The 14821-nt window shown below is 41.4% G+C and overlaps 1 protein-coding gene across 2 annotated transcripts in view; it reads left to right on the top strand.

Moving 5' to 3' along the window:
* Window positions 1-14821, top strand: part of STYXL2 (serine/threonine/tyrosine interacting like 2) — a 44493-nt gene that overhangs the window by 16890 nt on the left and 12782 nt on the right. For both annotated transcript variants that reach the window (XM_054452674.1, XM_063649317.1), the window contains exon 3: window positions 12222-12316. In XM_054452674.1, coding sequence (XP_054308649.1) covers window positions 12222-12316 — 95 coding nt within the window. The remainder of the gene's footprint in view (window positions 1-12221; window positions 12317-14821) is intronic.

The following is a 14821-nucleotide window of genomic DNA, read 5'->3' as shown; positions in this document are numbered from 1 at the left end:
ATGTATCGATCCTAGATCCTTTTTTTCCCCGCCTGTCTTTCTTGAACAGCCAGCCCTCACTGCTTTCCAATCAGGGTGTGAGTGTCATCTCACTCCATCTCAGGTATGCCAGTTGGGACACAGACATAGTCATAAATCAAAACCTCTAGGGCTGCCATCTCACTGACCTTGCAAATATAAACAGGGCCAGTTGTTCAGGTCTCTCCCTCCTTCCTCTTTTCTATTTCTGCAGTCCTCCTTCTCTGTGGAAAACAAGCGTCCGTTTTAGGTCTTGCCCCCACACCTTTCTTTATTAGACTTAATAAACCGTGTCTGTGGCAAACAGTTTTATGACTATTAGGTTTATATCTCCCCCTCACGGTGGCTGACTCGTAAAAGCATTTGTAATCTACATCGTACATTCCACACTGGGTAATACGGAGCAGAGTTTAATGTTGCTCACATTTTAGCATCAGCAGTCAAAGACAGAAACATCGTGGGGCTGAGGAGGAAATCTGTTCTTAATCCCCCCTCTTTTCTGAATTACAAAGCTTCCAGCTTCTCAAGAGTGTACCAGGTAGGCTCTTCACGTATGATTTCTCAGATTTGCTGACTCATTAGCCGAACTTCAATCTTTACCACCCATAAGAAGGAAAGATGTTTCACAGCGATTTCTCTTTTCAAATTCTCCCCTATCAAACCCACAGCCTCAGAGTGTAGGTACATTTAGGACAGATTCTTGATTCTTAGTATTTGTTACTTAAAACCAAATCCTCACAATTTAAAGTCAACATTGTTTAGGGAAAATGGCAGGATGGAGGGCTCCCGGATGGATAATCCCAGGCCAGGATCCTGGCAATCCCACCTGCTGAGTTCCTTGCAAGGCCTTTCTGCACACCTGACAGGTGAGGGCACCTCCTGTGTCTATTTTCAGTCTGTGTCAGTTGCTTGGAATACTGATTAGAGTTGTGAGAAAGCCTCTTTGGGACGCAAAGGAACAAAGAAAACTGACCAAGTAGGAGAAATGCGGTGCTGTGCAAGGAAGAAGCCCTTGTAATCCCTATAGTAATACAATAATTCTCAGCATGGATCTGTTTGGTTTGGTTTTGCTCCAAACCTCATTTTACATAATACTGATGCTTAATAAATAAAATGATTAATGTTTTGTTAATAGGAGTATCAATAGTATTAATTACTGAAAAATAAAATAATAAAACTCCCTTAATAAATATTGTTGAAATGGAAAACATGACTGCTCACATTTATATAAAATCTGAGGCTTTGATTCCAGTTTTGTGAAATATTGTTATATGAAAACTAGCTGTCCTGAACCCCTGGAGCTCAGAATGTCCACCAGGTCTGTTATAGAGGTAAGGTTTGCTCTACCATATTGTCATTATTTTGCTGTTGCTTCCTATCTGTAACATATTTGGCTCAGTCACTGATATTTAGTAGGTTGTGTATCACTATTGAGGAGAAGAGTGACTAAGCATTTGCTTAAAACTTGCTTCTTAGCCCTTGGAATAGCACTATTCCTGTTATCTATTGGTGCTTAACAAATTACCCCAAAACTTAATGACTAAGGACAATAATTTCATTTTGCTCCCCTTTTTGTGGGTCAGGAATTTGGACAGGACTTGACCGGGCAGTTTATCTGTTTCATCTGGCATCAGCTGGAGTGGCCTGATGGGCTGCAAGGTCCATTTCTAAGAGGATCATTCACATGGTTGGCTGTTGGCTGGGAGCTCAGCAGGGACTGTTGACCAGTGGCCTTTCTAGCTTGGTGTTCTGGGGGTAGTCGGACTTCTCAGGAGTCGGACTTCTCAGGAGTTCCCAGAGAGAGTGTCAAGACCCAAAGAAGGGAAGCTTCCCTCAAGACGTGGGCTCAAAAACTGATCAATTATCACTTTCACCATATTCCATTCTATTGGTCAGAGTAGTCACAGAGACTACCCAGATTCTAGGGCAGTAGACATAGACCCCACCTCTGTATGCAAGGAGTATCACAGATCTGGGGTGACCATTACTCTACCACAAGAAAAAATTGCTAATTGCTAACATAGGCCTCAGATATTGTATACATCTTGGCCTCTGAAGGGCAGAGAGTAGGCATGGAGAGGACACAGCCAAGATCCTGCTTTTGCTTTGAGGCTTACTACTGGTGTCCCAGTAAAATGATGAGCATGCAGCAAACACTTGATAGATCTTATTGCTGATTGTTGTAACTGCCACATTCCCTTAAGTATAGTACTATTGAAGACAAATTCAGTCAGTGAGTCAGAAATTATCTATTAAACATTTACTGTGTGCCAGACATTCTCCTAGGTGCTAGGAACACAATGGTCAACAAAATACCCAGTCATGGTCCTTGCCTTCATAGAGGGTATGATCTAGTATAGGAGACCAATATTTATCAAATGATTTCATAAATAAGTGTAAAATTGCATCTGATAGAAGTGCCATAAAAACAGGTGTATGGTGCAAGATCAAGGAAGACTTCCCTAAAGAAGGGATGATTGAACTAAAATCTGAAAAATGGGGGAAGCAGGAGAGGACTAACCATCAGGCTGCAGAAATGGACTTCTACAAAGTCCCTAGGCAGAGAGGAACTTGGTGAGAATGACAGCCAAAAGAAGACCAGTGTACTGGAAAGGAGTGAACCAAAGAGAACCCAGTGCAAGTTGAGGCCGGGGAGGAGGAAGGGCCAGAGACTACAGGGCCTTGGAAATCATCAGGTTTGATCCCTTAGGTTGTATGTGGACATCTGGCCCAGCCTTACCACAGTCCATCCATTCATCCGGACATCCAGCTCTTCATCCATCTACCCATCAGTCTGTACATCCACTCACTCAGTCATCAAGCTCTGACTGATCCCCTTCCATCTGCTAGAGACACAGGTAAATAAGACCACCTAATCCACCTAATCTGTACCTTTATAGAGCTCACTGCCACACCCACTAGGTGTTTAAGTCTTTACTGTCTTCACCAAGTAATGAGATTCCAAAGATCTCTCTAGTTTTAACATCCAAAGATAATATCCCATGAGCTTTACCCTTAATCCACCCGCACTCCCCAATAATGCTAGTTTGAAAATGCATCTTTTGGTCACAGAAAGTACTTGGTGCTAGAATGGAAATGAGCCAACACAACTGCTATCGTAAAACTCTATTATCTTCACCAAGCAATGAGATCTCTAAAGGCCTCTCTAGTTTTAACATCCAAGATAATTTGGAAATGAATTAAATTCAGTTGATTAGCCATTTTATGGGGGGAAAAATGGCAGATAGGAGGCAGGACTAACTTGCAGCTCCCACTTGGATGAACAGAACAGCACATAGAGACTCACATCATGAACCTTTGCTCCAAGAACTACCACAGGAACATACCAGGAAAACTGAAACAATTCACAGACCCTTTCAAAGAAGCAGCTTGCTGCTGCAAACATCATGAGATAGCCAAAAAACCGTGAATGCCCAAAGTGTGAGAAGGGGAAAGTCTGCCTCCAAACACACATCCTCACTGGGGAACCTGAAAATCCAGATCACAGGAGAAGGATTTAACCTTTCCTAGAGGTGAAATGAATTTAGAGAGCTGAGAAACATATAAAAGTAGAAGAAGCAGCAGGAAGAGCCCTGTAAGCACCCTCAGTCCCCGGGGAAGCCATTTCTGACTTTATCTCACAGGGGTCCTTGGGGAGGGCAGCCAGGGGTATTGGAGAAGGCCCACAGGGAGAAGGAAATTTCCAGCTGAACTTTGTAATAATTTCAACCAAGTGTAAATTGTCCAGGGCAGAATGGGGATGGGGGAATGGCAAACAGGAAGTGCAAACAAGAGCACAGAAGCCACCACAGTGGGGTAGTGGCAGGGCCTGAAAGCTCTGCTTGCTTTCTCCTCAGGGAGGCTTATAGCCTGGGGCAAGATCTCATCCCTGCTTACCGGCTGCCTAAATATAAACTCAGTGCTGTTGGTGGGGCACAGTGAAAGTGAGACTGGCCTTGCTGGCTGTGTGGGAGCTGGGTGAGGCGCCCACTGCCAGCTTTACCCGCACTTCCCTGGCAACCTGCACGATGCAGCAGAGGCAACCACAATCCCCCTGGGAACATAACTCCTTTGGCCTGAGAACCACACCCTCCATCCCCGACAGCAAGCCCCATCCAAGGAGAGTCTGAGCTCAGACACACCTAACTTTGCCCCCACCTTATGGTCTTTCTGTACATGCCCTGGTAGCCAAAGACAAAAGACATAATCTCTTGGGAGCTCTATGGCCTCACCCATCACCTGAGAAACCTGAATATTTATCCAGAAGACCTTAGGACAAGTTTGTTTCCCCCCATACTACCGCAGCTGATGCATTCCTGAAGGTGCCACCTCCTGGCTGGAGGTCAACCAGCTCAAGCCATTACAACAACTCATAAAAGAACAATGCTGCTCTAAGAAAGGAGAAAACAACAGCTAATTCTACCGCCTGTAACATCCTGGCTAACCAGAGGTCCTGAGTCTGTCCACATGACAACTTCGCTGCTACCATAACCAGCATTTGAGAAAACCAGTGCACTAAACAAAACTATAACCAAGGACCCTCACAGAGTCCATTTCACTCCCCTACTACCTCCACTGGAGCGGGTACTGGTATCCATGGCTGAGAGACCTGAAGGTGGATCACACCACAGGATTCTTTGTAGACACTCCCCAGTACAAGCCTGAAGCCCTGGTAGCTCCACTGGGTGGCTAGACCCAGAAGAGCAATAACAGTCACTGTAGTCCAGCTCTCAGGAAGCCCCATCTCTAGTGGAAGGAGGAGAGCACCACATCAAGAGAACATCACATGAGAAAAAAGAATCTGAACAGTAGCCCTTGAGCCCCAGATCTTTCCTCTGACATAGTCTAGCCAAATGAGAAGGAACCAGAAAAACAATTCTGCCAATATGACAAAGCAAGGTTCTTTAACACCCCCAAAAGATCACATTAGTTCACCAGCAATGAATCCAAACCTAGAAGAAATCTCTGAATTTCCAGAAAAAGAATTCAGAAGGTCGATTATTAAGCAACTCAAGGAGGCACCAGAGAAAGGTGAAAATCAACTTAAAGAAATTTGAGAAATAATACAGGATATGAACAAAACAAACTCCAGAAAAATAGATAGCATCAACAAAAAAAAAAAATCACAACTTCTGGAAATGAAAGACACACTTAGGGAAATACAAAATACACTGGAAAGTTTCAACAAAATCAAACAAGTAGAAGAAAGAACTTAAGAGCTCAAAGACAAGGTGTGAGAATTAACAATAGTAATGCCATTTTTCTACCTTGGTGATTGTGTTTTCTACCTTGGTGACAGTATTCCCAGAAACAAAGCAAATATCAACCTCACCGGTACCTTTAACGGAGCATAACAACCCTCACCACAACAAAGCCTGACTGGCCCTTACCACATCCTTTCCCAGCCCCTTACAGTTCCAACCTGCCAGCACTTTCCCAACCCCTCTCCTGTAGAAACTTTATTATAAAAACCTCAGCTTTAAGCTATCAGGGTCTCAACCAGATTCCTGACGGAGACCCCTTGCAGGCTTATTCCTGTGAATAAACCTGTTTGGCCATTGAGTTGCTTTCTCTCCATTGCTCTCTTCCTTTTTATTTCCTAACACAAGGTTTTCAAATTAACCCAATCCAACAAAGACAAAGAAAAAAGAATTTTTGAAAGATGAACAAAGCCTCCAAGAAGTTTAGAATTATGTTAAATGACCAAACCTGAGAATAATTGGTGTTCCTGAGAAAGAAGAGAAATCTAAAATTTGGAAAACTTGCTTGAGGGAATAATCAAGGAGAACTTCCCTGGCCTTGCTAGAGATCTAAACATTCAAATACAAGAAGCTCAAAGAACACCCAGGAAATTCATTGCAAAAAGATTATCACCTGGCATATAGTCATCACGTTATCTAAAGTCAAGACAAAGGAAAGAATATTAAGAGCTGTGAGGCAAAAGCATCAAGTAAATTATAAAGGAAAACCTATCAGATTAATAGCAGATTTCTCAGCAGAAACCCTACAATCTAGAATGGATTGGGTTCCTATCTTTAATGTCTTTAAATAAAAGAGTTGTCAGCCAAGAGTTTTGTATCCAGCAAAAACTAAGCTTCATAAATGAAGGAAAGATAGTATTTTTCAGACAAACAAATGCTGAGAGAATTTGCCACTACCAAGCCAGCACAACAAGAACTGCTAAAAGGTGTTCTAAATTTCGAAACAAAACCTCAAAATACACCAAAATAGAACTTCTTTAAAGCACAAATCTTACAAGGCCTATAACACAATAACACAATGAAAAAAAAAGGTATTCAGGCAACAATTAGCATGATTAATGGAATAGTATCTCACATCTCAATAGGAATGTTGAATGTAACTGGCCTAAATGCTCCACTTAAAAGAGACAGAATGGCAGAATGGATAAGAATTCACCAACCGAGTATCTGCTGTCTTCAGGAGACTCACCTAACACATAAGGACTCACAAAAACTTAAGGCAAAAGGGTGGAAAAAGATATTCCATGCAAATGGACACCAAGAGCAAGCAGGAGTAGCTATTCTTATATCAGATAAAACAGACCTTAAAGTAACAACAGTTAAAAAAGACAAAGAGGGACATTATATAATGATAAAAGAACTAGTCCAATGGAAAAAATATCACGGTCCTAAATATATATGCACCTAACACTGGTGCTCCCAAATTTATAAAACAATTACTACTAGACCTAAGAAATGAGATAGACAGCAACACAATAATAGTGGGGAACTGCAGTACTCCACTGACAGCACTAGACAGATCATTAAGACAGAAAGTCAACAAAGAAACAATGGACTTAAACTATACCGTAGATCAAATGGACTTAACAGATATTTTCAGAACATTCTACCCACCAACTGCAGGATATACATTTTATTCATCAACACATGGAACATTCTCCAAGATAGACCATATGAGAGGCCACAAAACAAGTATCAACAAATTTAAGAAAATTGAAATTATATCAAGTACTTTCTCAGACCACAGTGGAATGAAATTGGAAATCAACTCCAAAAGGAACCCTCAAAACCATGCAAATACGTGGAAATTAAATAACCTGTTCCTGAATGATCATTGAGTCAACAATGAAATCAAGATGGAAATTAAAAAATTATTTGAACTAAATGATAATAGTAACACAACCTATCAAAACCTCTGGGATACAGCAAAAGCAGGACTAAGAGAATAGTTCATAGCAATGAATGCCTTCATCAAAAAGTCTGAATAAGCACAAATAGACAATCTAAGGTCACACCTCAAGAAACTAGAGAAACAAGAACAAACCAAATCCAAACCCAGCAGAAGAAAAGAAATAACAAAGGCCAGAGCAGAACTAAATGAAATTGAAGCCAACAAACAAACAAACAAAATACAAAAGTTAAATGAAACAAAAAACTGTTTCTTTGAAAAGATAAACCAAAATTGATAGATCATTAGTGAGATTAACCAAGAAAAGAAGAGAGAAGGGCCAAATAAACTCAATTAGAATGAAACAGGAGATATTACAACTGATACCAAAGAAATACAAAAGATTGTTCAAGGCTACTATGAACACCTTTACATGTACAAACTAGAAAACCTAGAGGAGATGGATAAATTCCTGGAAATACACAGCCCTCCTACATTAAACTAGGAAGAAATAGAAACTCTGAAACAGACCAATAACGAGCAGCAAGATTAAACTGGTAATAAAAACATTGCACATACACACATAAAAAGTCCAGGCCCAGATGGGTTCACAGCTAAATTCTATCAAACATTCAAAGAAGAATTGGTACTAATCTTATTGAAACTATCCCAAAAGATAAAGAGGGAATCCTCCCTAAATCATTCTATGAAGCTAGTATCACTCTAATACCAAAACCAGAAAAGGACATAACAAAAAAGGAAAACCACGGACCAATATCCCTGATGAACATAGAGGCAAAAATCCTCAACAAAATACTAGCTAACTGAATCCAACAGCATAATAAAAAGATAATCCATGATCCATCATGATCAAGTGGCTTTTATACCACGGATGCAGGGATGGTTTAACCCTGCAAGTCAATAAATGTGTTACACCACATAAACAGAATTAAAAACAAAAATCACATGACCATCTCAATAGATACAGAAAAAGTATTTGATAAAATTCAGCATTGCTTTATGCTTAAAATCCTCAGCAAAATTGGCATAGAAGGGACATACCTTAAGGTAATAAAAGTCATCTATGACAAACACACAGCCAACATTATACTAAACAAGGAAAAGTTGAAAGCATTCCCCCTGAGAACTGGAACAAGACAAAGATGTCCACTTTCACCTTTTCTATTCAATATAATACTGGAAGTCCCAGCCAGAGCAATCAGACAAGATAAAGAAATAAGGGCATGCAAATCGGTAACGAGGAAGTCAGACTGTCACTGTTCGCTGATGATATGATCATATACCTAGAAAAACCTGAAGACTCATCCAAAAACTTCCTACATCTGATAAATGGATTCAGCAAAGTCTCAGGTTAAAAAATCAAGGTGCACAAATCAGTAGCACTGCTATACACCAACATGAACAAGCTGAGAGTCAAATCAAGAACTCAACCCCTTTTAAAACAGCTGCAAAAAAAAAAATGTTTAGGAATATACCTAACCAAGAAGGTGAAAGACCTCTACAAGGAAAGCTAGAAAACACTGTTGAAAGAAATCATAGATGACACAAACAAATGGAAACACATCCCATGCTCATGGATAGGTAGAATCAATATTGTGAAAATGAGCGTACTGCTAAAACCAAACTACAAATTCAGTGAAATTCCCATCAAAATACCATCGTCATTCTTCACAGAACTGGAAAAAAAATTCTAAAATTAATATGGAACCAAAAAAGAGCCTACATAGCCAAAGCAAGACTAAGCAAAAAGAGCAAATCTGTAGGCATCACATTACCTGACTTCAAACTATATTATAAGGCTACAGTCGCCAAAACAGCATGGTACTGGTATAAAAATAGGCACATAGACCAATGGAACAGAATAGAGAACCCAGAAATAAAGCCAAATACTTCCAGCCAATCGATCTTCAACACAGCAAACAAAAACATAAAGTGGGGAAAGGACACCATATTCAACAAATGGTGCTGGGCTAGTTGGCAAGCTACATGTAGAAGAATGAAACTGGATCCTCATCTCTCACCTTATGCAAAAATTAACACAAGATGGATCAAAGACTTTAATCTAAGACCTGAAACCATAAAAATTCTAGAAGATAACATCAAAAAAACCCTTCTAGGCATTGGCTTAGGCAAAGGCTTCATGACCAAGAACCCAAAAGCAAATGCAACAAAAACAAAGATAAATAGATGGGACTTAATTAAACTAAAAAGCTTCTGCACAGCAAAAGAGATATTCAGCAGAGTAAACAGCCAACCCACAGAGTGGGAGAAAATCTTTGCAAACTATGCATCCAACAAAGGACTAATATACAGATTTTACAAGGAACTCAAACAAATCAGCAAGAAAAAAATGATAATCCCGTCAAAAAGTGGGTTAAGGACATGAATAGATAATTCTCAAAAGAACATACACAATGGTTAACAACAAACATATTAAAAAATGCTCAACATCACTAATTATCGGGGAAATGCAAATCAAAACCACATGCGATACCATCTTACTCTTGCAAGAATGGCCGTAATTTAAAAATCAAAAGATAATAGATGTTGGCATGGATGTGGTGCAAAGGGAACACTTTTACACTGCCTGTGGGAATGTAAACTAGTACAACCACTATTGAAAACAGTAGGGATGTTCCTTAAAAAACTAAAAGTAGACCTACCATTTGATCCAGCAATTCCACTCCTGAGTATCTACCCAGAGGAAAAGAAGTCATTACGTGAAAAAGACTTGCACGCATATGTTTATAGCAGCACAGTTCGCAATTGTGAAAACATGGAACCAGCCCAAATGCCCATCAGTCAACAAGTGGATAAAGAAAATGTGACGCATATATATATATACACACATACACACATATATATATGCTATGGAATAATACTTAGCCATAAAACGGTCTAAAATAATGGCATTTGCAGCAACTTGGATGGAATTGGAGACCATTATTGTAAGTGAAGTAACTCAGGAATGGGAAACCAAACATTGTATGTTTTCACTTATAAGCAGGAGCTAAGGTATGAGGAGGCAAAGGCATAAGAATGATACAATGGACTTTGGGGACTTGGGGGAAGGATGGGAGGGGGTGAGGGATAGAAAATTACACATTGGATACAGTGTACATTGCTCCGGTGATGGGTGCACCAAACTCTCAGAAATCACCACTAAAGAACATGTCCATGTAACCAAACACCACCTGTTCCCCAAAAACCTATTGAAATATAAAAAAATGAGTTGATTAGCAGAACAATTATTTTGTAGTAACCATCCACAAATTGTTGTCCAACTTCAGGAGAATGCTGTGCCCAGTGTCAGCCAGGCCATAGAGAAGGAAATAACCTTGCCAGGAGAAAGAAGTAGCCTGTGAATCTACGCAGGATATGGCCAGACCTGCCCATGCAGCCTCTAGTGAACAAAGCTCACCCTTAATCCACCCCCACTCGCCAGTCATGCATATTTGAAAATGCATTTTTGGTCACAGGAGTACTTGGTGCTAGAATAAGAATGAGCCAGCACAACTGCTATCAGAAAACTCTCAGATACTATGGATGATGATGCCACATCATGCTGTCCCTGAGGTTGCCTAGGCAGGTCTGGCCATGTCCTGGGTAGAGTCCCAGGCTACTTCTTTCTCCTGGCAAGAGCATTGGCCTTGCTGACACTGAGCACACCATTCTCCCTAGGGTGGACTCTGATGTTGTGGATGCACATGAGAATTGTTCTGCTAATCAATTCAACTTAATTCAATCTCAACTTGTCTCAGCTCAAGTTAGCTTTGTTCAGCTCATCAGGATTCTGCTCAACTCAACTTTACTCAGCATAATTCATCCATGCATCTAGGCTTCCTATAAAGCATTTCTTAAGTACTTACCTGTCAAAGTCTGCATTGAGTCTGGGAATCCAGCTGGGGTTGCTTCCACCAACAAATCCACCTTGCTGTTCTAATCTAAATGGTATCTGGGTATTGTGGAGAGAACACTGGACCTACAGCAGTACTGCCCTATGTTCTCAACTTAGCCCTGCCATTTAGTTACTGTCTTAGGCAATTTTCTTAACCTTTCTGAGCCACAATTTTCTCATCGGTAATGCAGGAATAAAAATAATACCTAATTTGTGGAGAGTTTGTCAGAATTAAATTCATAGAAAGCACTCACAAATGGTATCCATTAAATCCTCCCTCTATGGACCTAAAGGAAAGACTAAGCAGAAAAAAGAAAATGACCCAAAGCTCATCTGGACACCTGGAGAATAGGACAACTCACTAGAAAGTTGTTTACTAGTGAACTATGGTGTGGTCCCATCCCCACCGCCATAGTGCAGTCCCAAGTCTTGTCTCTGCTCTAGAGTCTCCATGTTCCTAAAGATCTCTTTTGACAACTGCACTGAATTATTTTTGGGAAATTGCCTTGACATTTACCCAAGTTACTTTCTCTGCATCCCTGGGCTCAACCTGACTCTTGATTTCATGTGCTCAGAATCAGTACGCATGCATTTGAGTTCATCTTTAGCATTTCACTTGGTGCTATGCCAGTTCTTCATCATTAGCCCATTCCCTTACAAACAGGGAGAAGGAATGGAGAACAGAGGGAACAGAAAGAGTGGTGGCAACCTATTCAGCCCAGCAGTCCAGCAGAAGACTGGCAGAGGCATAATTAAGTACACCCTGTAGATTGATAGCAGAGGAAAAGGAGACAAAATTTTTAAAATGAGCAGCGGGACATCCAAGAAAGTGAAGCCACATCAGGGTGGGTTCCTCCAAGCACAGACGTACGCTCTTGCCTCCACAACATAGACCACCATGTCATTAAACATCAGACACCATCAGTGCCAACCGTGATCTGAAAATAGGTGGGCATCTGAGTCACATGATACCCAGTGTTCTGTATTCTCGGGTCCTTAAACTTAGGAAGGCTTTGCCTTGATCACTCATTGTTTCCCACTTGTTGCTAAAATCAAAACCAGGTTTCTCATCTAAAAGAATGCCTTCAATTCAGATGCTGCAGGCTTATCTCACATGAATATCCTCTTCCCTTAGGTATTCGATGGTCTCAGATGCAGAAACAGAAAGCATTTTCATGGAACCCATTCACCTCTCCTCAGCCATTGCAGCCAAACAGATCATCAATGAAGGTAATGCAATCAAAAGCTGTGTGGAAGCAAAGTCCAGTGGTCATCTGGAGACCCTTAGAGGGGGGCCATTGGAAGATGTCAATGTGCCTCTCAGGTGGTGCCCATCACGTTAGGAAGAGCAGATCTGCAGAAGGCAGTTCTGCCAACCCCACCTCCTCAACTTTGGTAGGACGGAAGTGGAAATAATTATGCATCAGTGTGAACAGGGACAACCAGAGAGGCAGCACCAATCTGTCCCTAGGGCCTCCTGCTCAATTTTTGGTTACCTCAGGGGTCCTGAGGTGGCTTATGGCAGAGGCACAGACCTGAGAGCCCAAGAAATGGCCAGAAGCATCCAGAGGGTTCTCTTCCAAGGGAGTCTAGACTTAGACCTGCACTTCCGCCAGTGCTTAAAGATTCTTCAAACTGAAGGTGCATGGGAAGGAGGGAAAGGCTTGGGTGGGGAGCACCCAATATTAAATATGTTAATATTTACACAGTAAAATTTTGAAGCAGACAACATATTATTATATTTCATTCAAAGATACTTATCTGGATTAGATGAATTTTTCTCTAATCAATTTTAAGTAAATAATCTTTTGCAATTTCTTTCTTCCCCTTTCTTCTCCCTTCTCCCTGGGTAGCCTCACAACTCTGGTGAGATGGGGTGGAGTGGGATAAGGTGCACACTGACGAAGCAGGGCCCAGCTGGCCTTTGGGCTTAATCTCGCGACCACCGCTGGTGGCCACAATCCTTTCTTTGGTCTTTCATTATTAGAATCACATGCTACTCTTTGTCCATTCTAACTCTGGTCCTGGTCCCCTGACCCATTTGGGTCTCCACCAGGGTCTCTAGAGGACATTTGGACCTCTTGCACACTTCACATAGAACCAGAAATTTGACTTGCTGTTGCTCACTGTTTTGGGCACTCTAGGAGGCCCCATCTTCTCAAAGGCCCATCTGCTTTGGGGGATTTTTTTTCTTTTTCTTCCATACCTGGGGTCTCTGTTATCTTGCCCGCTAACCCAGGCAGTGTCTTCACCCTGGTCCAGTTCTCTCTGAATTGCTCCCGGCACCACTATAGCTCTAGAAAGTCCTTTCTTCCTCTTTTGTGCTTGGAAATTTCCCTAATCTTCCATTCTGCATCATTTCTGCTTTGTGCTTCATTCTGTGGACCATTCTCCAGGCTTTGGTTCTTGATAAGTAAAAGTCCAGCTTTAGGAATTGCGGGGAGAAAAAAGTAAAAAACATTTTCTCTCTTTGAAAGCTTCACTTTCAAGTCTATACAATGCTATGGACATTCAGTCTAGTTTGAAACCAAAAGATGTGCAATGCCTTTTTTTTCCTGGCTCTTTTCTATTCTTCCCTTCTCTGGGGGCATCAAACCTAAGTTTCATTAGCCTTAGTGGCTGAAGGGCTATAGGGAGAGAAAAAACAATATATGCTCACTAGTGATTACAGGGGTAAAATTGTGTGCTGAAAACCCTCCGTTTTCATGAAAGTCTGCATATGCCACACATCCAAGAGTGTAGGGGAGAAATGTGTGGGCTTTACTTTCCGCTGAAGAAATGTCAGGTAATAGAAAGAAATTGAGGCAGGGAGAGAGGCAAGCTCTACAGAGGCTGAAGTGTGAACCAGAGACCTAGTGAAAGCAGGAGTTGCCATCAGGGGTGAAGGGCTGGGACATTTGTTTTTAAATTGAAAGGAAAGAAATGGAAACAACAACCTGCTAGATAAATAGCCGAGGAAGACAATACTGTGTATTTTAATGAGGTGTCAGGAGTCCCATTTTTTATATGTAGTAAGGGAAAGACATCTAAGTAGACAAGGGAAGGAGAGCGGGCTGAATTTGCTATGAAAGACCCCAGGAGAGCCAGGGGAGAAAACTGGGTAGTGGAGAAAATAGGAACACTTCACCTATTTTTAAACAAAATAGAGCTCTGGGATTGCAGGAGTTTTCTTCTTTCTGCGTTTGAAATGGAGATCAGAGAACGTTTAGAGCTGAGCCCTGATGCAGGGATGTGGGGGTCCCTCAGGGGGGTTAGAGGAGGGAAGAGAGAAGGGAAATGAAATCCTGAGCCCTAGGCAGAAACCAAGGCTCCCTGGATTTGCAGTCCATGAGCAACAAGCCCTGCTTACAGACCCCTGGGAGGAGGAGATTCCACGAGGGGCTGGACCAAGTCTACCTTCCAAATGTGGCTGGACTCTCTGCAGCCCCCACCCAGAGACTGCCCATCAGGGAAAGAGATGGTGCCAGCAAGAGGCTATGGGGAACACAGAGGACACATCTTTCCAGCTTCTTTTCTCTCTCTATTCAGTATTTTGGCTACCACGTGAGAGGAACGATTTTGTTCTTTCTTATTTTTGTCTAACTTAAAGAAAGAAAACATCTTACATTTCCCCAAATTTGATAAATTGTGAGCAAATATATTATTAGAAGAAGATAAAGATTCACCTCAGATGTGAGTGAATTGGGATTTGAGTTCATTTGGAGTTTGAGCTTTTCTGACCTGTTGTCAGAAAGA

Source organism: Pongo pygmaeus, chromosome 1 (genome assembly GCF_028885625.2).
Source record: "Pongo pygmaeus isolate AG05252 chromosome 1, NHGRI_mPonPyg2-v2.0_pri, whole genome shotgun sequence".
Classification (NCBI taxonomy): domain Eukaryota; kingdom Metazoa; phylum Chordata; class Mammalia; order Primates; family Hominidae; genus Pongo; species Pongo pygmaeus.
Note: the sequence above shows the minus strand (reverse complement) of the source record. Positions and strands in the feature narration are given on the sequence as shown.